The 27,593-nt window shown below is 39.2% G+C and overlaps 2 protein-coding genes across 8 annotated transcripts in view; one reads left to right on the top strand and one right to left on the bottom strand.

Annotated features, from left to right (window-relative positions):
- Window positions 1–10,275, bottom strand: part of LOC124275602 — a 40,760-nt gene extending 30,485 nt beyond the window's left edge. For 2 of the 7 annotated variants that reach the window (XM_046711202.1, XM_046711199.1), the window contains exons 1-2: window positions 10,191–10,275; window positions 9,792–9,970 (exon numbers count right to left, since the gene is read on the bottom strand). Coding sequence is in view for 1 of the 7 variants with exons in the window: in XM_046711196.1 (XP_046567152.1) it covers window positions 518–583 (66 nt within the window). In the remaining 6 variants the exon portion in view is untranslated. Of the gene's footprint in view, window positions 1–517; window positions 587–8,580; window positions 8,661–9,791; window positions 10,011–10,165 lie in introns of those variants that run through there. The other 5 variants (XM_046711203.1, XM_046711204.1, XM_046711200.1 and 2 more) reach the window with 5 other exon arrangements.
- On the top strand, window positions 543–27,593 carry LOC124275601. Its single transcript, XM_046711195.1, has 12 exons — window positions 543–1,512; window positions 4,192–4,388; window positions 17,413–17,520; window positions 18,407–18,500; window positions 19,303–19,352; window positions 21,159–21,240; window positions 22,464–22,549; window positions 23,265–23,459; window positions 24,069–24,164; window positions 25,218–25,460; window positions 25,645–25,730; window positions 26,089–27,593. The coding sequence occupies exons 1-12, from the start codon at window positions 543–545 to the stop codon at window positions 26,285–26,287; spliced, it is 2,406 nt and encodes an 801-aa protein (XP_046567151.1). The 3' UTR covers window positions 26,288–27,593.

Below are 27,593 nucleotides of genomic sequence, written 5' to 3'. Positions count from 1 at the left end.
AAATTAGATGCGAAAGTCCCAAAATATGTTTAAATACGAAGACATAAATGGCTACATGCAAGCTGACACTACATAGGGCTGTGCAGTCACACTGCATTCATAGGCTTCTATGGTTAACTTGTGGAGGGATTTATGTTTTCCAAGCAGCACGTACAATGGGATGGGGAAAGTTGCTACAGTCAAACACCTTGGTGTCGAAGTTAGCGATTTCAGATTTCTTTATAACAGTATAAAGACCCAGAATACATACTTGATTTTGTTTACATATGCTGCGCCTACCGGTAATATATAGAGAGATGTACAATCATATGCTAGAAATTGTGGTTAAGGCGATCGCTCGTCACGCCGAAAGCCCTGGTTCGAAGCCCCACATGGGTACAATGTGTGATGCTCATTTTTGGTGTCCCCCTCCGTGATATTGCTGGAATAATGCTAAAAGCGGCGTGAAAATATACATTGTACATTGTAAACGCACAAATGAAAATGACCAGAGCGCCCATTCGTTTATTCAACTGACCTTGTAATTTCCTTTGAAGATCACAATGCCGTCGGCAAACTGTTCTCCTTCTGGTTCCCAGAGCATGGGTATCCTCGGACAGTCCCGTTATCAACTTGCCATCGACGGTCGCGGTAACGCATGGTGCGATACAAAAAAACAGAAGCCAAAAAGCGCTACCCAGCAGAACAACACTCGTGTTTCAGGGCTGTCCCAAAGGAGGATCAAGTCAGGTAGCAGTAAGGGTACCAATGGGACTGAAGTGCAGAATGGACATTCTGGAGGCGTTAAGGACAAGACGTCGACACAAATGCGCGGATTCAGTGACAGAATATCTAACATTCTATTGAACGCCTCCAATACAAGGTCGACATCTGTGGACAACATGCCAGAAGGTAGAAGTAAAAGATCCGTGGAGAAAAGAACAACTGAACTACTCAAACGAAGGAAGAATGTAAACACGATGTCAAAATTTCAAAACAGAGGAGCGTATACTGGGAAGGTACAACCAATAGGAACAAAAAGCAACAGTGAATCTAACGGGCTTTCTGAAACGGATTACAAGGACAAGAAGCCATCACAAAATGCTGGGCAAGGGACGGAATCTCCAAAGCACACACCAACAAGTGTGCAACCAGATACAATAGATCGACTAAGGTCACCATCATCACATTGTCCTGATCGTTTAGCATCTCCCATCCTGGAATCTGGTGAAGGTGGGTCTCCGGTGAGTTTTATCAGAGACCTAGACCTGAAATCAAGCTCAATGCGAGCTGAGTCGTCCGCGTCAAGATATTCCACAAGGAGCTCGGTCACTATCCCAATAAACACCAGCACCCCCATCTCTGCCTGGAGTGACTACACCGTCCCGGACGAGGAGGAGATGAGGCAGAAACTGCTGAAGGGAAAGTTTGGGGCTGAGTTTGAGAACTATTACCCACACGTTTCCAGGAAGAAGTTGCTGGCAGTGCCTATACCATCTGATGATGAAGACTATGATACAGATCTAGATGAAGGTATGGCATCTATGCTGATCGTAGAACCACTGTGTTACACAATGGCGTCTACCAAAATGCTACATTATGCAGAAATAAGTGTCACTTGCCTTTTCAAACAGTGGCATCACATATTGTTACTTTTGAGAAAATCTTCATCAACAATTGCTTGTCGTAAAAGGCGACTAACACGATCGGGTGGTTACGCTTGTTGACTTGGTTGACATATGTCATCATACCCCAATCGATGCTCACGATGTTGATCACTGGATTGTCCTGACTGGATTATATGTATTTACAGGCCGCTGCCATATATCTGGCATATTGCTGAGTGCGGCGTTATACAGCCGTTAAACAAACAAACGTTGCATATGCATCATATTTAACAGTGTATCCATAGAGCGATCAGTGTTGTTACAAATGTTCAAAGGATTACCTGATAGCGATAATTCGATTACTAACCAACGTATTTAAAATAGTGGTTTTGTGAAATGATCAACGCGGCGAGGCCTTAAGTTACAAAGCGATTTAGCCCTATGTCTTATTCAACTGTTCATAGTCCCACCATAAATGCAGCTTATAGGATAAAAATGTCCCTTACAGGACGCGGCGTAGCTATCTGAAACGTACCTTCAGGCCCCGATTTCACGAAACAAACTTAAGCTTTTACTCAAATTTCAAACTGAGTTGGACAATTTGAAACAGCTGAATTTTTAAATAAAAAAGCCCAAACGACTTAAGTAATCTATCCACCAAACTCAAATCGTCTACTATGTTTGAGTTTAATATCGATTTTAGTTCATTCTGGGAAATGCATTTTCTCAAATTTGAGTAAAAACTCTAACTTAAGTAGAAACTAAGACTTACGTTTGTTTGAGAGTACGGGGCCTGGGTATTCATTGAGCTTGGGTGTGTCTGGGGAGGGAGGGGGTGTTCGTGTGTAGGATTGACGTCTCTAACGAAGCTGCTGGAGCTTGCAGTGCGGGTAAACATTGTGTTGGACCCATACAAATTTTGTTATGCAATACATTCTTTGTTGGTCGGGTCATGCAGACATTCCTTTCGACATGTCTCACTGGGTTTAATTTCACTGGGTTTATAAAATCGATGTTCCGGGATTGCGTAAGGAGGCAGTTAGGCGTTAACACTATGGCGTTCGACGCTCCGAGCATTTAGGAAAACAAAATACGTTATACAGTACATTGGGTAAGAGTTCCACCCGTAACCCCCACTTGAAATGTATTCTATTTATTACGATTATTTATAGCGGTTAGGGTTTAGGTTTAGAGTTTAGATTTAGCTTAATGTAAGGTTTAGGGTTAAGTTTAGGGTTAAGGGTAGGCTTTCTATGACAACGCCATTATGTGACGTCATTCTTTTCCTTGTTCTTCTTGTACTTGTAACCTACATGATGTAAATTTCTGTCACCGTATACGTTCTCTGTGAAGGTAACCGCAACCTGCGCATTTGCCATATTGACATCGTTTATGTTGCTTACCTAGCTTATATAGTTACATATGTATCCGTGAGAAGAAATGTGACAAACCTGATACAAATCTAGGTAATTTTCCTCATTTCAACAACAACAGATACAAATACAAATCTTGGCAACTTTTCTCATTTCAACAACAACAGTTGTGTACTTTCGCCTGTATCTGTATCATTGAGAAGGAAATGTGACAAATCTATATAGTGAACTCAAACTCAAACTCTTTTCTCATTTCAACAACAATAGCACTCATGTCTTCTCCCTCGTTAATTAGAGTAGAGCGGATTAGCGCAGTCTTTCTGCTGTTCGCAGGTCCAAGGCAGTCGACACTCCGGCTGTTATTAGAGCAGTGTTGAGCATTGCCACGCTCCACTACTTTTCGACAGTCCGGGTGTGTAGTCGATAAAACATTCGACAGTCCGGGTGTGTAGTCGATATTAGAGCAAAACATTCACTACAGTCCGGTAGTCGATAAAACATTCGACAGTCCGGGTGTGAACCTACAATGCGTCACGTACGTGATTATTGGTCGGTAACGTACGATTCGCTGAACTCATACATATACTGAAAACCATATAAGACATACAGTACATGTCTGTGTTCATGTAAGTCAGCATGTATATATATATATATATATATATATATATATGGGTTCACACACGTACGCGACGCAGTATAGGGCCGGGTAAGGGATTGTAACTCACATCAACGGATGTAAGCACATGTCTGATTAGCAAATTGAAGCGCATTGAACCCCCCAATTTAGCCTTCGATGCTCCTTGACTACCGGACCGCCTCTGTGGTGTAGTGGTTAAAGCGTCCGCCCGGAGAGCGGAAGGTCGCGGGTTCGATCCCCGACCGCATCATACCAAAAGACGTTAAAGTATGGTACTTGTTGGTCCCTGCCTGGCGCTCGGCATTAATGGGTACCACAAGGACTGGTCGGCTCGGAGTCAGTATAATGTGTCTGAGTGGGGTATTCATGCTTCACTGCGGCATGGTATCTCAGTGGGCTGGCACTATAAAACCAGCTTCAGTCTGGGCTAGTACAAGCAGCCGCACATACACGTACACACGCACGCACGTCGTCATATGAGCGAAATATTCTCAAGTACGACGTTAAACCAAATTTCACCTCACCTCACCTCCTTGACTACCGATTGTAAGGTGATGTCGTAATGTCATTGATGAATTGTTGCTGTTCACACCAGGTGCCGACTTGGTGTCTGTTGAGAGAGCAAGACAGAGAAGAGAGGATAGCCCCTTCCCAGATTACAAACACATGTGTCGTACGCTGCACAAAGTTCCCAACAGTTATTTCATACGTCATGCTTTGGAAGATGATTTTGCAATGAGATTTCGCTACCTTGGTGTAAAAGACACAAAGGCATTGTCAAAGGAAATAAAGGTAAGTAATTAAAACTGTATGCAAACTTGTATAAAACATCGCATGGGTATTTGTTTTTCGCAAAATTCAAGTAAAATTCCCCTGTAAGGATGGAGGGATTTCGCAGGGGTGTTGTGACATTTCTACGCAACTACATCCTTTTATGGGACAGAGAAGCCATGTGTGGAATGAACAGTGATCCTATTCCAAACATCTTAAAGTACGTACACACATATTTGGACGGCTGTGGGTCGCATTACCCACTTAATTGCCATGACAGATTAAATATTGGATGTTTCTTGTATTCCTTTGAGTAGTATATATGCCTTAACGCTTTGAAAACATTGTCTGCTGTTGTCAATGTTTTTCTCTATTCATATTTATATATCCTATTCATGATATCACATCTTTTCAGGTTGAGTCTTTCAAAGAACATAGAATAATAAATTCAGTAGCTTGAACTTACACAAAAGGTTCCTACATTATAGGTTCAGCATGATATAGAGGGAGTCGAAAGATGTCTGTAAACCTAATATCACTTATATGTGATCTGCATGATCTCGGGAATGTAAATGTATCTGAACATTGCATTCTGTTGGCACATGGTCTGCATGATCTATAGGGAATGGGTTGGTATATGATCTGCATGATCTATAGGGAGTGGGTTGATATATGGTCTGCATGATCCATAGTGAGTGGGTTTGTGCCTGGACATTGAATATCGTTGGTACATGGTCTGCGTGATCTATAGGGAGAGGATTGGTATATGGTCTGCATGATCTATAGGGAGTGTGTTTGTGTCTGAACATTGAATGTCGTTGGTATAGGGTCTGCGTGATCTATAGCGAGTGGGTTAGTATATGGTCTGCATGATCTATAGGGAGTGGGTTGGCATATGGTCTACAAGATCTATAGGGAGTGGGTTTGTGTCTGGACATTGAATATCGTTGGTATATGGTCTGCACGATCTGTAGGGAGTGGGTTGGTATATGGTCTGCATGATCTATAGGGAGTGGGTTGGTATATGGTCTGCATGATATGTAGGGAGTGGGTTTGTGTCTGGACATTGAATGTCGTTGATATATGGTCTGCATGATCTACAGGGAGTGGGTTGGTATATGGTCTGCATGATCTATAGGGAGTGGGTTGATATATGGTCTGCATGATCTATAGGGAGTGGGTTGGTATATGGTCTGCATGATCTATAGGGAGTGGGTTGATATATGGTCTGCATGATCTATAGGGAGTGGGTTGATATATGGTCTGCATGATCTGTAGGGAGTGGGTTTGTGTCTGGACATTGAATATCGTTGGTGCATGGTCTGCATGATCTATAGGGAGCGGGTTGATATATGGTCTGCATGATCTATAGGGAGTGGGTTGATATATGGTCTGCATGCGTTTAAATGATCGCCCTTGGTTTAGGCCCAGGAGCAGCGGTGCCTGCGGACGACACATATACAAACCCATACCCATTTCGAAGTCATTCTTAATAATAAGGATTATGATAATAAGGGTATTTATATAGCTCACACTTCCACCACACAAGAGCGATGCTCAAAGCGCTGCACTAACCGTGTTTTCGATACCCCTTTCTAACAAACCAGGCAAGATTTATCAGATTTCGCCATCACATACAGCCCAACGTCCACCCAACGTCGCTCGATTGTGACTGATAGAATTGTGCAGGAAATATAAATATATCCACATTGCTGCACATATGCCCATAGGTAAATCACATCCGAAAACAAATTAGACATGCAACATTAACACGATGAATAGAACCTGGTTTAATAAGAAAAATGCAGATCTGTGCGAAAACAATGATCTGAAGCCAATGAACTGAATGAAACCATAGTGTTTATCGCAGGGACTGAATTACAAGACTAACCAGGCATGAAATTAGCACCCAGTTCAGGAAAAAACATCATTTATAACCCCGCCCTCATTCAAAGAGTTTCTCAAAAAATGTTGAGTGAGTGGGTGAGTGAGTGAGTTTAAGTTTTACGAACGTTTTAGCAATATTCCAGCAATATCAAGGCTGGGGACACCAGAAAAGGGCTTTACACATTGTACCCATGTGCAGTGATTGAAATAATTTTCAAACTCAATCAGACTGTCGGGCAGGTGACCAATAAATGATGCCTGCCCGTCTTGAAAGTTGACTGCCCGTACTTTTGCCAGACAAATAGCCATTTTGTACAAAAACAAACAAGTATCATTGTTTCAAAATAAAAACAACAAGCATGAAATACTCGCAATCACATCCCCAGCCTATGCCATTTGAAACTTGCAATTCTACTTATCGGTTTACATCATCAAAATTACATATTTTCTGAAAATGTTTAATAGCGAAAGGCACCAGTTAACCATTTACATCATTAGTATTTCATTTTAATCAGGCCCGCACAGTATTACCGGTATACCTCAATACGCTTTTCAAACGATACCTCTTGTAATATTTTTATCTGAGAACCGGAATATTGGGTAAAGAACATCTGTGAACTTTTTGTGATTATTGTTACGGTTTAAATACAAATCTACACAGACTTTCATTCTCAACAGATGTTTTCCTTTGTTATTTAATGACAAAACGGCATATTGTAATACTACATATTGTATAAAAAGACACTACAATCCCTGACTATGCAACCTAATTTTGAGATTACTGTTATCAGAACCATAACATATATGTTTAAGGACTAAAAATGTAGAAAATAGGATCGACATGTACAAGTAGTGTCACTTACTGTGAAACACTAAGTTCCTAGTATATCGCAACTCGGGTACCTGAGAACAATTTAGTTGCCAATACACAGTCTTAATTGTAATGACCAGTTTTAAAGTATGATCTTGAAACGAAGCGTACCTTTCATATTTTGTAAGTTCAACTTTCATCATCAAAATACCACAAAATATATACTTCTGAAAATTCTTAACCCATTCAACACCGCAGGCTGGTTTTCAAGACGTCACGAATCCCCAGACACCGGAGGCCGGTTTACCGGCCAGGCAGTAGTCGCGTCAATGTGAAATATAATTTTAGGAACCTACCTAACATATATTTTATGTATTAAATCTGCCACTTTTCATAATGTCATAATGAAAACACTTATTACATTTCAACTGACCACATATTCTCGACAGAATTAAAATTAGAAACTATTTTTTGCAATGCTATTGCAAAACAAACTCTCGGACAAATGTTTCGGCAACGGGTCCACATGTAAATTGTCAATGAGTAAAATAACGATGTTTCGAGGGAACTAATTATCTAAATTGAATAAACTAATCAATAAAGTAACGTAGTGATAAAAGTTGTCAAACGTACATATACGTTACCATTTCCATGTTTTCATGCGATCGTGAAATGTTAGTCAAGTGACATCTCGGCTTTCGTCGCCTCCTTCTTCACGATTTTTAATGCGAAAATATATGCATGAGAAATTTTTGTCACCGGCTGCAACCAAGCACGATACGTCATCAGAGTTCCATAATTTACGTATACGTAGCGATGATATGCTTACGACGTTCACAATAGCACGAATTTACAAAAAACTTGAGTCTAAATGTAAAAGTTTTCCTTCAGGAGGGCGGTATCCATTGCTTTTAAACCAATCACAATCCTTACAGCAGACAATGGCCGAAAAAGCATCATTAGAAACCAATCTTTATCCAATAAAATCGTTTCTTTCAACTGCGAATATACTCCTGGCAAGGTGATATCTAGAGTTTTCGAACGATACCCGCCTCAAATGTATCGTCTTGCGTTATTCATACGAAGCTTCCAAAAGGTGGTATTTATAAATATCAGCCCGACAATCGGGCTGGTGGAAACTGTTTTCAGGCAGCCCGATACGAAAGTTGACAGCCTCGGGCAGGTGTGGGGAATCGAACCCGGGTCTACGGCGAAATCTACTAGGCTACCTCACCGCCCCTAAATGGGATAGAGGACAGCATTGATGATATTCCTATCCCAGATGTAGACAGATTGTACACAATTTTACACGTATATTCAACAAGAAATGATGATCAGGAGTTGGACACTATAGTGTAAAATAAAGTTACATTAATGGAATATATAAACTAGAGAATTACATTTTTTTAACGAAATAAAGCATATATACATGTATTAGATTTGAAAAAAATAAACTATTTTTACTGATGCATTTGAGCTGTTAGAATCGAGTTTAGATCTCAACCTCGTATTTACCTTAGGTACTATTCCTAAGGCATGGTTAAGCCTATTATTCAGGAGAAAGGGTGGTCCGCTAGACCCTGCCTTTTGACGAACTATAGCAACACAGAGTTGTCTTGATAAGCTGTGCAGATTAACACTAGATTAATTAACAATTTAAGAATGAATAACGTAATATCGTTAACCTAAGCTGAATGTCGTAATGGACTTACTGTGTTACTGTATTATCACGATATCAATGCTGGACCCTTATCCTAGCAGGGAATGTAATTACATGAGCCCATCATATGCCAAGAAGCCATTCCCGTCTGCAGAAAGAATTCTGACCGACCAAGTTTTACGATTGATACTGTCGAGTCCAAAATGTTTTATTATAAATGTCATTTAGAATTATCATTATTTGAAAACTGTCCGTACTTACTCAAATTCGTTTTTATCTGGTCCTGAAATGTCGTTATGATAAATGCAATTTACCAATTGCTGCTAGAATAATGCATTCAGACAACAACGTCTGTGTACGCTCTGCGATTCCCTGCCAACAGTTGATAAATTACATTACATATTCCTGTAAAGCTTTTGATAAGCGAAGCCTTTCGCCTGTACCTAGCAGAATTTTAACTTGATCAAATGTGTTTTTCAACAACTGACCAAAACGTCAAAATATGTATCATTTATTTACCAGTTTGAACTGAATTAATGCACATGGCAATCTTCATGTGCCTTGTGGGCAAAGTTCCTGTGGGGAAAGTTCCTTGTGTGCAAAGTTTCTGTGGGCAAAGTACGTGGAATCCAGTACGGAACTTTCCAAAGAAGCCCACAAGAAACTGTCCCCTCAGGAACTTTAATTTGCCCACAGGAATTTTGCCCACCACGATTTTTTACAGGGGAGGAACTTTGCCCATCATAATAATTCTACTAATTCAGCATTATGTAAAATAAATATGTATTATTTTATTGAACTACACGAAACAGTATATAATATCAGGCACATTGATAGAGAGTCAAAATGAACAGCGTTTAGTATTGAGGTGTATTAAGTATTAGTATAAGGTATTAATTGTAATTAGAAAATGAAATACAAAGCTTTGGTGAAGAGCAATGATTATGAATGTTTGATCTCTTTAAAACAATATATCCTGTGCAGTGTGAGTATTAAGGTGTGTGAGTATTAAGGTGTGTGAGTATTAAGATAGGCAAAAAATTATATTGTGGGGAAAGGTCCTCACCTATAAAAAATGTGGTGAGGAAATTTCCTTGTGAGCAAGGTTCCTGTTGGGAAACTTCCTTTTGGGCAAAGTTCCTGTGAGCAAAGTACCTGGATTCCTTTGAGCCTCATGATCCTGTTGTATATCTCTCTGTAGACTCGCTTGCGACTTGGAGGAGCAGCCCCAATGAGTTGTCTCAGCTTAAAGGGCAAAGACTAGGGGGTATGACACGGAGTTGCAACGTTGCTTTTAAGTATCGAACTGAGAAAGTGACTCGGTAAGATGAACGTGTGGTGAAATAGTCAAATGAAATTATATAAACAGCTAAATCGGTAATCACATACAAAAATCTCGCGCCTGTGAAATATCAACAAAACATTAGAAAAATAGCTCACATCAACGCCAACTCCGAGTACTCACCGCCAGTGAAGGTTTTCGTCACGTTATGTTTCAATTTTATAAGCTGAATTTGCATTTTTGATAATTTGTTCCTGAAAGTCTATACTGAAAGTTGTGTTTTGCATTGCATGTGACCTTTAACTAACTTTGTGTATAACTTAAAACAAAGTCTTGAAGCCAATATACAGAGTCCTTAACTTCTTTGAGTGGCATTTTAGAAGTTGGGAAGTACAATATAGAACAAACTTTATGGATAACAACTTCTTTTTATTCGTGAGTGCGACGTTTCGATACAGATTCTTGTACCGTTGTCAAGCATTCACGAATAAAAAGAAGTTGTTATCCATAAAGTTTGTTCTATATCGTAATATACAGAGTCCATCAACTATGTAATTACCATCCAATCAGCTTGTTTATCCTTGAGATCTGCTTGAAAATATTCAGTTTGTTAATGAGCAGTCTTTTGAAGTTGGGTTAAGTTCTTCTCAAGTAAACGGCTATCATCCAAATACATCTCAGATTAAAAAGTAATTTCAACACAAAACAGCCTTCACCGCCTGTGCAATCCAGTCCGTTCATGAATTGTCATCGGTGCATTAGAGCAATGTCACCGCGACTTGTCGAACTAACCTATAGCTCAACAAAAACAAGTTCAACGGGTCCGTCTGTCTATCCACTATAAAATGCAGCGCTGTATTTATTATAGCACAGGGGCAAATGTATGTAATATGACGCCACATCTAGTCTGTGATATGAATATAGTTTTCTTTAAAGGTCACGTGCAACCAAAAAATCAAACATAATTAAAACACAATTATCACTTATTCATGACATATAATATACATTGCTGATTATGAAAAAACATATAAACAAAATTATAAGCGTACAATCGCAAATCAAACGTGCAATATTTTGTACTTGGGTTTATTTCCCAAGAAACGAAGCAGCCGGGATACCGAACCCAGTCAGAGCGGGTGGGTGTGCACTCAAGTGTAATGGCTGGTTCATTTGCAGATGCCCCCACGGCTCATTGTGGGTGTATATATAGAGATGTTGGGTTTTGTAAATACATGCTCATTTTTTGTGTATAACATTTTGCAATCAACAGACATCATAACATGTCATGTGTACAAGTATCACACCTGCCTGTCTGTGTAATTACATAATGTGACAGAGACCGAACTCGGGCCATAAATCAATGCATTTTGTTTATGTTGTATAGCCTGATAGGTGTTAAGTTCAAATTGCATGTGGTCAGTGATCGAAGTTGTGTATTGAATATTGTCATTAGCAGACAGGCAGGCAGACACATAGGTGTCAATAAAACAGACATTGAGTTTTGTCTGTGCCAACGACATATCTATATCACAGTTAGAAATTCTGTCAACGCTAAATAATGACATTGCTTTTAAGTATCGAACTGAGAAAGTGAGTCGGTAAGAAGAACGTGTGGTGAAACAGACAAATGAAATTATATAAACAGTTCAATCGGTCATCTACTGTCATAACCTTCACCGAGTATTCACCGGCCAACCCGCTTCAAAGCTGCGCGAACCTATTTCACTGCGCATGTGCTATGAGGGTACCGCTATGAGCGCAGCCCAGCCCAGCGCAGCCCAGCTGTTGAAACCACTTTTCCCCCAAGCGCTGGGGGAAAATTAGTGAATCGTTTGAACTCCGATTTCGCGCGGTTTTTTTCATCGCGTTATTTTTCAACTTTATAAGTTAAATTTGCATTTTTGATGATTTGTTTCGGTAAGTCCATACCGAAAGGTATCAGAATCTGCAAAGTTGTGTTTTACGTTGCATGTGACCTTTAAAAATGGTACCTAAATTATGTTCATAAATATGACAAACAGAAGCACAAAGACTTCCTTCAGTCCCGGAAGCTATGATAATCTAGACTTGCCACATTATTGGGTATATTGTTTCAGGAACTGTAATTTTTTGTAAATCTCAAATTTACGAAATTGTAAATGTCTTGAAAATATAATATTTTCAAGATATTTACAAGCTTGTAAATACAGACTCTGTTTGGCAGTGTATGCTTTCATGATATGGCTGGAGTGAGTGAGTTAATATTTAACGTCACATCGGCAGTGTTTCAGCCATATCGCAACGAGAACAATTTTGACGTTGATAAAAAATATGTGCACATTGGAAAAACCTGTCCTCAAAGGGCAGTAAAACACATAGACTAACACAGTTGAATTAAAACTAGTATGTTAAGTTAAACCAAATAGCATTTTTTGGACATTACAGTAAAAAAAAAACTGGCTATAGATCGCCAAAAACTTAAGGTCTATCACCATACTAGAGACTATGTGGATTTACAGTACTTTTGCTACCTGCATGGACCCTAGCTGGATTTACATCACCCCTTCAGCTGTTGGCAATTTGGACAATTCTAGCCATTGATTTAAATGAACATATATTCTACGATTAAAAGTAAGGTGAAGTTGAGTATACTTTGAAAGACATGGCTGTTAATATGGCGTTTGCTTCAGCTGTGAAAATTGAGCTATTATCTGGTAATAGAGACGATATTGTTCTGGATCCAATGACAGTGGCACAAGCAATTGCGCTACCATCCTTGGATCCATCTGTAAATAAGGATTTGTATGTACATGTGTTATATTTACTTTTTAATTGATGATATTCTTGTTTATATTGTAATTCCTTAGTTTCTGATTATTTAAATGTCAGTGTGAGGTCAACTTGTGGCCCCACCAATTGCCAAGGAGGAGAAAAAAGCAAACAGGAAGGAGATATATTTTCCAGCTGAATGCCAGCAGCAGAAATGAAGCATTGGATTCTACTCCCAAAGGGTGGAACAAGTGCATATTTTAATTATACAAATGTTCATAAAGATGACTAAAAACACAGTTGTGAGGAGGATTGGATTCATTCGAATATAGTTTTGTTATAATTGTAAAGACAGTTTTGATTCGGCGAAGTTTTAAAGATGGCTCTTCGGCCTCCTCTCTTCGGAGAGACTGTTCGAAAGTCTCTCTCTCTCTCTCTCTCTCTTGTACAGTTTACATCTCTAATCTCTCTCTCTCTCTGTGATGTACATTTTAATAGGGTGAGATGTACATTTTCACAAGCATTGCCACAGTAACTGGAAGCAGAATGTTTCATGTTGAAACGATACAGATCATAATTTAGCTGACTAATCATATATCTCAACTTTGTGTGAATAATATTACATTTTCTAATACCAAACGAGTAATATGGTGGAGCTATAGGTTGCTAACACTTTAAATACGACTTGAAACTAGAATTTCCTGTGAGGTATATCTAGGAAGACCCGTAACTATTCTGGCAGCTTATAACTGAAGTTTCTCTGAGGTTTCCTTCTGTTGTATGGTACCACCATCCCATAATATCACAAGCATATTCAAAGTGTGGTCTGATAAATATCTTATAAATATTGTTGATTGTATTTCTGTTTAGTAAATATTTCAATTTTCGCATTGATTATATCATTTTGGAGCAAGACTTGATAATTTTATTAGTGTGACAAGACCATTTGCCATTAGCTTCAAATGTTATTCCGAGATGTTTATGATTGTTTACCAAATTGATTTGCTTTCCGTCAAAAAATAATTTCAATTCTTCAGTTTCATCAATTATGGAAAACAACACTGCTTCTGTTTTTTCAGGATTATATGAGACCACTGAGCCACCCACCCGCATTCCGGGAGTAAACCAGCCAGCTCTTAAAAACCTGGGCTTGGATATAGCTTCATTTACAAAGACGTGTTGACTGCGATCACTTCTGTAACTCGAAATCCATTGTAAAAGCTGGCCTCTAATACCGTACTTCTCTAATTTAAGTATAAGCCCTTTGTGCCACACATGATCAAAAGCTTTGGATACATCGCAAAATATCATACAATATTTCCTGTGCTGTCTAGAGATGTACAAATATGATGGTAAAGTTCAATTAATTGATGGACAGTTGAATGACCTGCTTGAAACCCCGAGTATTACTTATTTAAAAGTTTATTAACATGGAAATAGTTATAGAAGTTTATATACAACTCTTTCAAATAGTTTTCCTATGCAACTTATAAGAGAAATAGGTCTATAATTGGAAACAATAGAGTGATCACCTATCTTATACAGTGGCATGACATGTGCACTTTTCCACATAGTTGGATACACACTATGTTTTAATGATAAATTGAACAGTAAACAGAGGTGCTCAGATATAGAATGAACAGTGTTCTTTAATAATTTATGATTTATTCTATCCGGCCCTGAAGCTTTGTTTAGCTGCAAACATTTTATAACATCAGATACTTCCTTCTTGGAAATTACAATTTTCTAACTGCGTGTTGGTCCTTGAGGGAAAATGTGGTAACGGTACATCTTTATCATTCAATCGAGATATTGATTCGAAATATGTTTTTCAGCTTTTTCTAAATCAGAAAACAGCGTTGGGAATTCATCATCAATATTCTGCTTGAGAGGAGGAATATGCGAAGTAGAGCCCGAGTTTATAACAATATATCGTAATAATTTCCAATATGAATATTTATTTTCAGCATATAATTCCAAAAGTAGGCCATTAATATATAGCAGTTTTCTTTCGCATAACATTTCATGTTGTTTACTCTGTTTCTCTGATGTTTAGAAGCATTTTTATCGCTCTCTTTTTTGTTTTCTTCGCTTTTCTCCGTAATCAGTCTCTTTTTCTGGATTCTCTCCTCAAATTAGAGTCATACCATGGTTTGTCATTTGGACGAATAGATACTATCTTTGAAGGAATACATGATTTCACATGTTGAGTAAATTTGTTATAAAATAGTGAACACGCATCATTAAAATTTGAACATCCATCATATAAATCTTTCCATTCTGAATTTTCTATAAGATAATTGAGCATTTCATAATCACCCTTATTGTAACACCCGATTTCTCGCTTATAAGCTATGTTATTACATAACTGTGTACTTATGTTTACATACGTTCCTCTGTGATCACTTATATTGCTATCAAACTCAACAACACCACTGTCAACATCATCAATGTCTTCACTGACAATCACTGGATCAAGCAAAGTACTGGTTGTTTTGCTAACTCTAGTGGGTTCAAATAAAAAAAATCATAACCAAGAGTTCATTTACATTAAGTTTTCTAGCGGATAAAAGATTTTCATTTATATCACCAACAATGACAACCTTAGACGACATATCCAGAGCGATTTCAACGCTATTATCTAAGCGAGCCCAAAAGGCCAATGAATTATACTCTGGACGGTATATATTGCATAACAACAGCGAATTTTGCGGATAGTATATCATCATAGATGTTTTCAAGTTCTGGAATTCTCTTAAAGGGTAGGCTTTTATTAACATTAACTAGTAAACCACCCCCAAACATATTTCTGTCTTTGCGTACTGGCTCAGGAAAATTTTCCCAGATTAGCGCTTCAGTTTTAATACTGTCGTCTAAGTGCGTTTCCGTAAAACAAACAACATTATGATCTGATAAGAATTCACTCAAATAAGACAGCTTGTTGCGTATACTTCTAGTATTTAGATGGAAACTAGACAATGAATGGTCACAGACAGTGTTGTCATGGGTCAGTGGCCCTGGGTTGGGTTGCACGTCCCCAGCAATCAGTAATAACAATAGTAACACAAGGATTACGTCAACATTACCAGCTTGTGACTGGAGACAACAGACACTAAGAAACACAGTGCATGCTTTCCATTAGTTACAGAAATTCTCAAACATTAACCTTAATTCACGTCCAAAGAGAGTTACATTATTACATGAAAGACGCGCATGAAGGACGCTCTTAAATCCTACCTGTATTCTATAGTTTACACAATCCAAGTCGGCTCCACACGATATCACACGAGTTGCTCCCTCGTGCTGTTCTAGAATGTAAATCCGTCCATCGCGTGTCCATGAAGCCTTAATTTTTCGTCTTTTTGTCGTAACCGTGAGGATTTGGGTGTTAGTAAACCCTACGTAACCAGTTACCAGTTACCTTAAGATGGCCGTTCCGCATTGTCAGGGTGATGTAAGCTCAGGTTACATACTCGCTTGGTCCGTCCGGGGCTTCTACGTTTAGAAGTGAGAGGTCTGACGACCGAGACTCCTAACTACAACATTACATTCATGTACTGGCACTCTGGCATTACAAGGAATAACTCAACACTAGGTTCTATACTCACATAGGTTTACTCGATCTCTCTCGTCATTACAAGGTGACGTGGTCAGGACAGGATAGGGCAAGCTCTTCACCAGATATGGAACTGATCGATCGCGATGCGAACGTTCTGCTGACTTTGTAACCCGCACCACTTTCTAGTGCTGACGGTTTCTTTTTAAAGTGTTCGAGCCTGCTCCACCCTTGTCACATGACCAGATACAATCCCTCTGATTCGTTTAAAGTTACATCATTCCATGGTCTCATGTCGTACCTCGTGATCAGAGGATTACTGTAAACTAATCGGTGATTCACCGTTAATTGCTACTTTTAAGAGTCTTTTTGTTCTGTTATCTGTCATTTATTACCAATCAGTAACAGTTGATTCTATGACTAAATAATCGTATTTCCAATAATGGATTTGTGATATTAACGGATGCATTTTCGCCTTATAACAGCATCGTGTTTCTCCTAATGTTTCTGCGAGGTCCGGATGTCCGGGTGTAAATACCAGTTCGTCTGTATTTTCTCCAATAATGCCTGGATTGAATTTTGTGATAAGTAACGTTTTCTTGAATAACGGATGCATTTTCGCCTTTGAGCCTTGGAGAGGTTGCACAACAGATTTAAAATGCTCAGTTATAAGATCGGAAGCGATCTTCATAAATGCTTGCTGAAATTTCTCTTTTCTTCGATTTGTCTCAAACGTGGCATATATTTTGTGTTCTTTTCACAACTGTGTTACTCACGTGTTTTATACCGTCAGTATGCACGTGAATTTCACATAAGAAAAATCGTTTTGGATTTTTCCCGACGTTTACGTGATTCATTAACTTGTTTCACCGTGTGTTCCCGGAAAGGATGGGTCTGTACGTGTGTGAATTGGCTTAGTATGGTCTTATCACGTCATATTAATTTTGTGAATTGTTATGTAAAATTATGCCGTGTACAATTTCTTTTGAGCACTAGTTTAATTTCGTTCTCCTCCGTTTAGTACACATTTATATACAGACATTCGAGACTATTCATGTGAGGAGCAGAACGCTGCGGCTCTATATTTCATTTTATTTTCAGAATGACGCCACCATATCAAAGATAGACTTTACTGACAACGGACTAGGACCTTCCCAGACGTATTGGCTTGCTCAAATGCTACACAATAACACGACAATCACAGATATTGTGAGTAGATCGAATCAATTCAATCACCGTGTTGTCACTCCATCCTGTGTTCATCATAGTCATTGGTCGTGGTCGCCCAGCCTTCAAAGACCCCACCCGTGAAGGCCCGAGTTAGAATATTGATCTTCAGTAACCAATGCTTGTCGTCTGACGGGATCGGTCGGCCAGGCTCGCTGACTTGGTTGACACATGTCTTCGGTTCCCAATTGCGCAGATCGATGATCATTCTGTTGATCACTGGATTGTCTGGTCCAGACTCGATTATTTACAGTCCGCCGCCATATAGCTGGAATATTGCTGAGTGCGGCGTAAAGATCAACTCACTTACTTCAAAGGCCCCACAGTGTGTCTGTACTCTTCTTTGGAAGTGCAAGAAAGGTTTGTCGTCGTTTCGGCTCCCAGACTCCCCCCTTGTTTCACCCATTTCCAACACCCTGCCCGTGCCCTTGAATCCTGTCAAAATGGTAAGATCTGCATCAAAGTTTGTCTCTGTCCCGACAGAGATTAGCCCAGTCTGGTGTCACGCTCAGTGGCAAATCGTCTCACAGCAGCTAATGAGACAAAGGTGACTGCCCGGCTGAAGCAATTAATCAATGCCCCTTTAAGGCTATTCGCCACACAGAGGTAACTCGCTAGCCTGTCATTTTGACCCTTAATCAAATATACCCAATATAGCCCCAGCAAACCTAGAATATATGTCCAGGTTACCTTACCGAAAATGAAGAAAGTTCCTGGACTCATTTTTATTACATTGTAAGAATATAATTTAGGATCCGCATTTCTGTAAATGTTCATTTCAGAGACTAGATGTTCGTCTACTGACTCAAAAATATTACTCTGAGTGGCGTTAAACAGTTCTCACTCACTTATCACATGTTTGTTCCAGAATTTGTCTGAAAACAGTATCGGAAGCAATGGATCCCGTATTCTGCGTTTAGTGCTAAAGGGACAGTCGCGTTTACATTCCTTAAATCTCGCAGGTAAGTTAAATAGGTTACCTGTCACTTGAATGAATATTGTGTTTCACCACCGATGGACAGGTATTGGTCTAGGCCAACGTAGAACGAGTAAAGACCATCTATGTTGTGCTGACACTGGCGGAGTCCATGGTCGAGAGTACAGAGCGTTTACCTGAGTGCGCAATGTCGGCGGTGCAAACCCTTAAGAGATATTTTGGGGGATTATGCCGTTTTGCATTGTCGCCTAAAATCACTCACTCACTCCTACACAGAAGCAGAACTGTGACCAGCATTAAACTACGAAGGAAGTTCTCCAGGCCCTGATAGTAACCCAACGTTGTTTGTGATCAGCTGAGCGCAGCTCGCCTTGTGTACAGGAGGAGGATGCCCCTTCACCTGAAGCACGCCAAGAGGTGACCTTCGTTTAGTGTGGCATAATGCATACAGCGTAGCTGGATTACACTGGTTTCAACTACACACATGAAAATTAGTCAAGCACCTCCTGCGTTTTATATATGATACACACTAAATGTTCCATGTGTTTTGAAATTAACCCTTCGTAGTTTAATGCTGGTCACAGTTCTGCCTCTGTGTAGGAGTGAGTGAGTGAGTTAAGTTTTACGCTGCACTCAGCAATGTTCCAGCTATGTGACGGCGGTCTGTAAATAAACGAGTTTGGGCCAGACAATCCAGAGATCAACAGCATGAACATCGATCTACGCAATTGGTAGTCACATCTGGGTTATTATACGTTGTTAGAAGTCACTATTAGTGATATTTTTTTTAGCATCCTACTATAATTAGTATATTATTCCTGCGACAGGTAATGCGATCGGAGACAAAGGGGTCCGACTCATCGTTAGCGGTCTAGAGGTATGTATGGGTATGGAAGACAGGTGACAAAATATTTCCATAATCACGTGAAAACGCTGCTAAAAGCAAAATGAATGAAGGTATGAGCTTCAGTAATTGGAAATATAGTAAGTTTTTGTTAATAAAAGGTGTTCAAGAATGTGTTTCATACCTGTACTTGAAAATCTTAAGTATTTTTTTTGTTTTGTAATATATAAAGCGACAAAACTGTTTTCGTATTCAAAAGTAATATCTGTGGAAAGTAGTCGATACCGTAATTACGACTGTATCATTTGTTTAGACATTTTCTCTACATGTCATAACGATTTCAAAGTTTGAAGTAAATGAACGAGCGTCAGAATCCTCTTGTCATTCAACATCTATAATATATTCTCCTTGCTAAAATGTCGAATGAGTATCAGATTCATCTTGTAGATGAAAATATGTCTTCTTGATAAAATGTGTAAAAGAATAGGTTTCATTTTAATATTGTAATTTAAAATCCAAAGAATATTTTGTTGATAAAGTGTCTCAAACCTTGTGTTTACACTTGTAATTGAAATTCTAAAGCATAGTCTTGTTAGTAAAATATTCAAACAAATGAGTATCAGAATCATCTTGTACTTGAAAATATCCAGCATATTCTTGTGGACAAAATGTGAAAATATAAACGACACTGACCTTTTCATGTTCACCGCAAATAGCTACAGGTTTGATAGCACGATGAAGACAAAACCATATGTATGTGTTTATGAAATGACCATTTAGTAATGCCTTGCACGTGTTATAAATCTTTTTTAGGTTTGAAGGAAATGAATCAGTGTCAGACTCAGAGTCGTTGGTCATTGAAAATTGTGGAATTGGGAATCTAAAGTATATTATTAGGGATATACAGTGGAAAGGAATGAGTGTCAGAATCATTGTGGAATTGGGAATCTAAAGTATATTATTGTGGATATACAGTGGAAAGGAATGAGTGTCAGAATCATTGTGGAATTGGGAATCTAAAGTATGTTATTGTGGATATACAGTGGAAAGGACTGAGTGTCAGAATCATTGTGGAATTGGGAATCTAAAGTATATTATTGTGGATATACAGTGGAAAGGAATGAGTGTCAGAATCATTGTGTAATTGGGAATCTGACGTATGTTATTGTGGATATACAGTGGAAAGGAATGAGTGTCAGATTCATTGTGTAATTGGGAATCTAAAGTATATTCTTGTGGATATACAGTGGAAAGGAATGAGCTCAAGTGTCAGATTCATTGTGTAATTGGAAATCTACTATTTATTATTGTGGATACATAGCAGAAAGGAATAAGTGGAAAATTCATCGTTTAGAAATCTAAAACACATTCTTCTCGATAAAATGTGGACGTGAACGTACATCTCGTAGCCGAAATTCTAATGTAAGGACTGCGTAATATAATGTGTTAAAGAATGGTTATCAGAATCGTCTTGTAGCCAAAATCTGAGGCAAATGCTTGTTATGAGGAACAATTGTGGCTTTTACTCCGTGCTTACCGAGCCTGTCTGGTAGTATGTTTTTTGTGTTTTCTACCCGAACTGTCTTGTATCAGGAGTGCTTTAACGAGAGACGATCAGCAAATTGAATGCTGTGAGAGATATAGATATTTCATGTACAATCACCTGATATAAACTGAAAAATAAATACAAAAAGTGCAATATTTTTGCCAAGATTTTGATTTGTTAAAGAAAGATGCATGTCTTACTTGTATGGTGCGAATGTGATTGTTAATAACAGTACTGATAATGTACATCCTTGTCCATATATAGTCCTAATTGTGCGCATTTCCTTCCCACAGAGAAACGTGTTTTTGAAAGAATTAAACCTGTCACACAATGACGTCGGTGAAAGAGGATTGAAGTACTTGTGTCCTTTTATCGGTATGTAGCCTTCTGTACCAATGGATAGTGTTATCCATGAAACCAATGAAAAAATATGCCGTCACGATTCGATAAATGTACATATGAAATAACCAATTCTGAACTACTTTCATGTTTTGTACATTTGGTGCCAATACCTGGGTCTATGTATTCCTTTATAAAGATACCATAGTAAAAAGTTTCTTGGGCGGATAAAGACTTCGCTCGTCACGCCGAAGACCCTGGTTCGATTCCCCACATGGGTACAGTTTGTGAATCCCATTTCTGGTGTCCCCTGCCATGATATTGCTGGAATATTGCTAAAAGCGGTGAAAAAATAAACTCACACGAAACGTTTGTTAAACTTCGCGTATTTTAAGAAAAGGTATTTGATATTGAAATTATCACCCACGCGTGCTTCAGTACGGTGATTAAATATGTATGCGTAAGTAATCTCCCTTAGTATGTCCAACAATATGAACCGCATATGTAGGAAGGAAATTAAGCATCATATACATCATAATATGACGTCACTAATAGGTACGTGCACACGTTCCTGAGCATCTTCTAACTTTGCATGGTGGGAATAAGAAATATTGACTTATTTTACTGGAGATATGTTAACCGTATTGGCCTTTCAGAATACTACTAAGTTTGTTGAGGTAAAGAATGGCTAGAAGTGCAGAAATATTGCTCGGCATAAAGGGGTAGTGGGCGCTTGGGAAGGTGAAGTTATTTCCTTTGTCATTCAGTCTTCAGTCATTTATCTGTAGTCCAGGTGGGTACACCAGTGGTAGGGAATAAATTGTGATCAAGCGATATCTGATGACCGATATACCTATAGCTTAAGTTCAATTTCGTGCCAGAATCACCTAGTTGCCAATCATAGCAAAACGTACAAATCATATGTATAATGAAACAAATGAGAAAAAGTGGGTGGAAACTTGGAAACTTGAAGTTTGTAATGCCTACTTCTTGTGTAAATGTCGTAGCCCAAATGTTCACAAAGATGATTTCAGTGAGGGAGACCAGCATGCCCCGTCTCTTGTAACCATTGTTAAACATTTTATCTTGTCATATATTGTATTTAAACTAGTGTAAATGTATTTGGTGAGACAAAATAAACAAACTCATGCACATGATAGCCATTTCATTTAAATGAAATATTGCATCTAACGTTACATATTACACCGTGACATTAATACCCGATGACACGCAAGTATTATGTCCACTTCTATCACCAGCCAACAACGTCAGCCTTGATGTCCTTGACCTTTCCTGGAATCACATACGCACACAAGGAGCTGTTATGTTGGCCAAGGCGGTCAAGGTCAGTAATAACGTTAGAGTCCTGGGTACCGTTGCACAAAACCACCTTAGCGCTAAGACTATGTTAAGGTATGGGAGTTACGGTCACCTTAGTACTAAGATCGCTTTGTACAACGGTACCCTTGTCTTCTTCTGTCAAACATGGTCTTTTATTCACTAACCTTAAGCTATCTAATAACAAAAAAAACTTAAGCTATTTTCATTGCCTTCGCTCTGGTGTAGCGTATTGACCATTTGGTAAATGTAGCGCCTTGATCACCTTTTGTGAAAAGAATTCAGTGCATCAATGTTTGTTTCTTGATCAATGTTTGTTACTGCATAAGTGTTTGTTTCTTGATCAATGTTTGTTTCTGCATCAATATGTTTGATACTGCATCAACATATTTGTTTCCGCATCAACATATTAGTTTCTGCATCAATGTTTGTTTCTTGATCAATGTTTGTTTCTTGATCAATGTTTGTTTCCGCATCAATATGTTTCTTTCCGCATCAATATGTCTGTTTCTGTATCAGTGTTTGTTTCTTGATCAATGTTTGTTTCTGCATAAATGTTTGTTTTTTGTTCAATGTTTGTTTCTGCATCAATATGTTTGTTCCTGCATCAATGTTTGTTTCTGCATCAATATGTTTGTTTCTGCATCAATATGTTTGTTTCTGCATCAATATGTTTGTTTATCAAAGTTTGTTTCTGGATCTGTATGGTTGTTCTAATTCAGTACAACCAGCAACTGCGCGTGCTGCGTGTGTCAATGAACGGGTTCCACGTGGAGGGTGCACGGGCCCTGGGCGACGCGCTGGAGGAGAACACCACCCTATGGGAGCTGGACGTCAGTGCAAATAGGATATCAAGGCTTGGGGCTCGGGCACTAGCTGAAGGCATGGCTTACAACACAGAACTCAGGTGTCTCAAGGTGTGCCTTTCTGCAAGCAGTATACATTGCAAGTAGATATACATCTAAGACATGGGTCATTTCGGGCTTTCTTCCAACATCAAACGCACCCGACATTCTGTTCAAGTTATGTTAAACCATAGTCTTACTTGCACAATCCATCTTTCCCCAATCACTCATCACTTCTCTCACTGGGATCAAGCAACCAATTAAAACTGTCCAATTTGGTAACCACTTTTGTACAAGGCATAAAGTGATTGGTACCTTCTTCTGCCCGGTGACAAACACTATCCCACAAAATAATTCACCAGCCCGGGTTTCATCATGAAGCTGCTAACGTGATGAACATTTTTTGTATCAGGCCATTAATCTTGCTTGATTTAAAAGTGTATTATAACTTAACAAGTCGGAGAGAGTGATATATTTACAAAATGACCCAAGAAAAATTCACTAGCCAGTGACTGAGATTTGTTGGCCCGACTGGATTTTTACCAGCCACGGGATAGCGGGCCAGTGGCTATTTCGCACATTGTCCACAAGGGAATAGGGGAAGATTTACCGATTTGTAAACAAAGGCTCATTCAGATGAGACAATAATGAATTTTCACGCGTCATGTTTCCTTTTAACAGGTCGGGTTTAATCCCTTAACCCCTGAAGGAGCAGAAGCCATATTAGATGCTGTGGGAGGCAGGGACAACAGCGAGGGTATGGTGGTTGACTTTGAGGTAAGCGGATTAATTAATTAAGGCGTATTCAAGAATCCCCAAACCATTACAGTTACTGTAGTTTCCAGTGTATGCCAGATTGAGTCCCAAGTTATTCCTTTTGACGTCGAATAGTCCCACATCGACCCTAAAAAAGGATGCTTAAAGACATTAAATGTATGTGCTGTTTGTCTATATTGTGCACTAAAATAGTACAGCCAGTGTATGAGTGGACGCTGTATTCTGAAATTCTGAAACTCTACATTGTATTTACACAACTGTGTACAAGGCGACATCCAGAAAACAATGATATGCAGTCCAGGTGCTGTTGGTATTATATCGTATAGCGATTTCATTAATTTCATCAACCGAATCCCATCAAGGCGTCATGCCTGTATGGCCCAACACGGACGACACACCACATATAGATCCACACGCCTAACATTAATTTTATAGATATTTATTTCATTATACCTTCACTATCAATTTATCAGTTCGTCTTACTGTCGGTAAATATATATATACAATGTATATGTTTGCTTTACCTCTGACGGAGTGAGTAAGTGAGTTGGGTTTTACGCCGCTTTTAGCAATATTCGGGCGGTGGGGTAGCCTAGTGGTTAAAGCATTCGCTCGTCACGCCGAAGACCCGGGTTCGATTCCCCACATGGGTACAAAGTGTGAAGCTCATTTCTGGTGTCCCTCGACGCGATATTGCTGGAATATTGCTAAAAGCGGCGTAAAGCTAAACTCATTCACTCACTCACTTTAGCAATATTTCAACAATATCATGGCGGGGGACACCAGGCATGGGCTTCACACATTGTATCCATGTAGGGAATCGAGCCCAGACCTTCGGCGTAATGAGCGAACGCTTTAACCACTGGGCTACCCCACTGGCCCGAAACCTCTGATAGAAGAAAGAAAAAGAAAATGATACATTTATTTGATGTTGAATTTGGTTCGCAAACATTACTGATCATGCTGAGTTGACACAGCGTCAGTCTGATAAATCTTTTGAAAGCATTCGTTTTGAGTGAATATAGTTGCCAATAATCGATTTGTAATCCGCAGGGTGTGTACGTTAACCACAGTTTTGAATCCCACGCAACTGACCTCATGGAGGACGGCAAGATCAAGGTTATTTACCATCTAGAACCATCACGTCGAGGAAGATCATGGGACGTGTTATCCAGCTACATACAATCCCTGCTCCATCTGATTCGTGAGTTAAAACTTGACGTCACAAGCATTTTCGCTGACATCATAGAAGATAACGTCATCATCTCAGCGAGTGACGTCATCCAGCGTTTGTTGGTGAGAGTATTAAAGTGTTCATACTTGCTGAAAGAATAAACGTGACAACGTTGTCTTGATCAACCATATACTTCCTTAATACGGCCTTTATTTTGCTTTTGCGCATGTTTGCATTGATTCCAGTCAGTTGTTAAATATAATCCTATGAAATAGCGCATTTGACTGTATTTCTCTGTTTGCACAGAAGTCGACGCAAATACGAAATAAGATCTCCCAGGCACTTTTGAACCAGTTCGTTCACTCAAACGGCAACAAGCGTTTCCTCATCCGGTGAGAACTGATTTTTAAACCTATGATATGAGATTGATTATCAACACCAACAGTCCGTCTGGGGAGAATCCAGTGCATGCATATAGACTTTGAGTGTGTCACCCGACTTATAATATGTGTCATCGTAAATGGAAGTTTTGGTCATTCCTGCCAACCATTGATTGCCTGCCCATGCTGGAGACCAAGCTAGCCGCTTGGATATACATATGAAATGTTGCCAACGCCGACGTAAAACAATATTCAATGACTCAATTTACTCTCGTGTATTCATGTCAGAACTTAAACAATTGCTTTCTTTTCTTCTGGGTTCAGATCTTCAGTAACACACAACTTCAATGACCTGTTTTTCATATTTCAGAGATTGGGACATGGCAATGCAGAGACTACACGGAAAAGGAGACATGCAAAGTCCGTCAAAGTCCTTGACCTTGCTACCGTCCATGACCTCCGGGTCATCTGATTCTCGACGCTCAGCAGCATCCTCCTGGTGGAAGGGGAGCGGCACCACTGATAACAGATCCAGGGGTGGTACTCCAACTGTGTCGGCAGAAGCTTGAATATCATCGACGGAACATTCGCACTTTCTGTGTGACATTCTGACCCTTTCAGTAAAGCCGTTCCTGTGTTTCCCGTTTACATAAGTTGGGAACTTATGGTTTACATCGATGTGGCCTGTGCCAAAGTTCCAGTAACTACAGCCACTTATATATTTCACTACTGATAAGGAACGATCGGACATGCTCTCTCTAAGAAGATTTCAAAAAGCGTCATACAACTTTTGTTCAGTATTTGCTTTTACAACATTCGGAAGGCCTCAGAATAGGAGACGTCTTATGATGGGTTATGCGGAATATATATATTTAGAAATTTTAGGCATTGCCCATTTTGAGTCGACTGTAAAATATATTATGAGCATGAGTGTATATAGAGGATACTAAACGACCTTCCGTGTAATACCATATTTATTAAACGAGTGAATGATTTGGTATCAAACGAGCGAAAGTTTGATACCAAATCATTCACGAATTTAATAAATATGGTATTGCACGGAAGGGAGTTTAGTATTCTGTTTATTACTCGCCCACATTAATCAGGCGAAATCGCCGAAAAACGACCTAACAGTGTGCAGACATTTGCAGCAAGACAATCTAGGTCACGCGTATGAATACATAGCTTCGGTGAAATCATGGGATTTCCATCTGCATATAGTTTGAAAATAAAAACACAATAGATGGTGTCATTTGAACAAATTAGCATTTTATACTTTGAAAAGTTTCAATCGAAAACTCAACAATTGAAATCACAATGCATTTGAAGTGATAGACATAGTCTCATTGGGTAACCAATAACAGGGATTCCCTTGAATGTGGCGGAAACTTTATTTTGAAGATTTGAAGAAGTGTCAGTTTATTTGTTCTGTCCACCATAGAAATTCAGGTTGATTACTGAATTATTTACGGCACCTGCGAAGATTGAACTCAGATTGTGAACTTGAATCTGTGACATTTATTGTTTGAACTTGATTTTGAGATGCGACATTCGCCACTGATAACTGGCGGTTTTCCTGCGCTCAAAGTGCCATGTGCGAATCACTAGCATCATCGCTCGACCTGCTCAATATCTTGCTGATAGTTTTGTGTTGATCTTCGGATATGTGCGAATAGTTATTGATGCTTTGCACGTTATTATGCCCACTGATCTGCATAATCTGCGTTGGAGGCACATTTTTGTCAGAGGGTGTTTGAACAAGATACGTTCGTGCAGAATGGTTTGTGAGGCGTTTAGTCTGCTCAAGTTCAGTATTGGATGCCATTCGCTTCATAATAGAAGCGAGTTCATTTACGCCTACCGATTGCCGTTTAA

The sequence above is a fragment of the Haliotis rubra genome, unplaced genomic scaffold (assembly GCF_003918875.1).
Source record: "Haliotis rubra isolate DU_JTF1 unplaced genomic scaffold, ASM391887v1 Scf20, whole genome shotgun sequence".
Taxonomy (NCBI): Eukaryota; Metazoa; Mollusca; class Gastropoda; order Lepetellida; family Haliotidae; genus Haliotis; species Haliotis rubra.
This window is presented reverse-complemented; position numbering and strand designations above follow the sequence as displayed.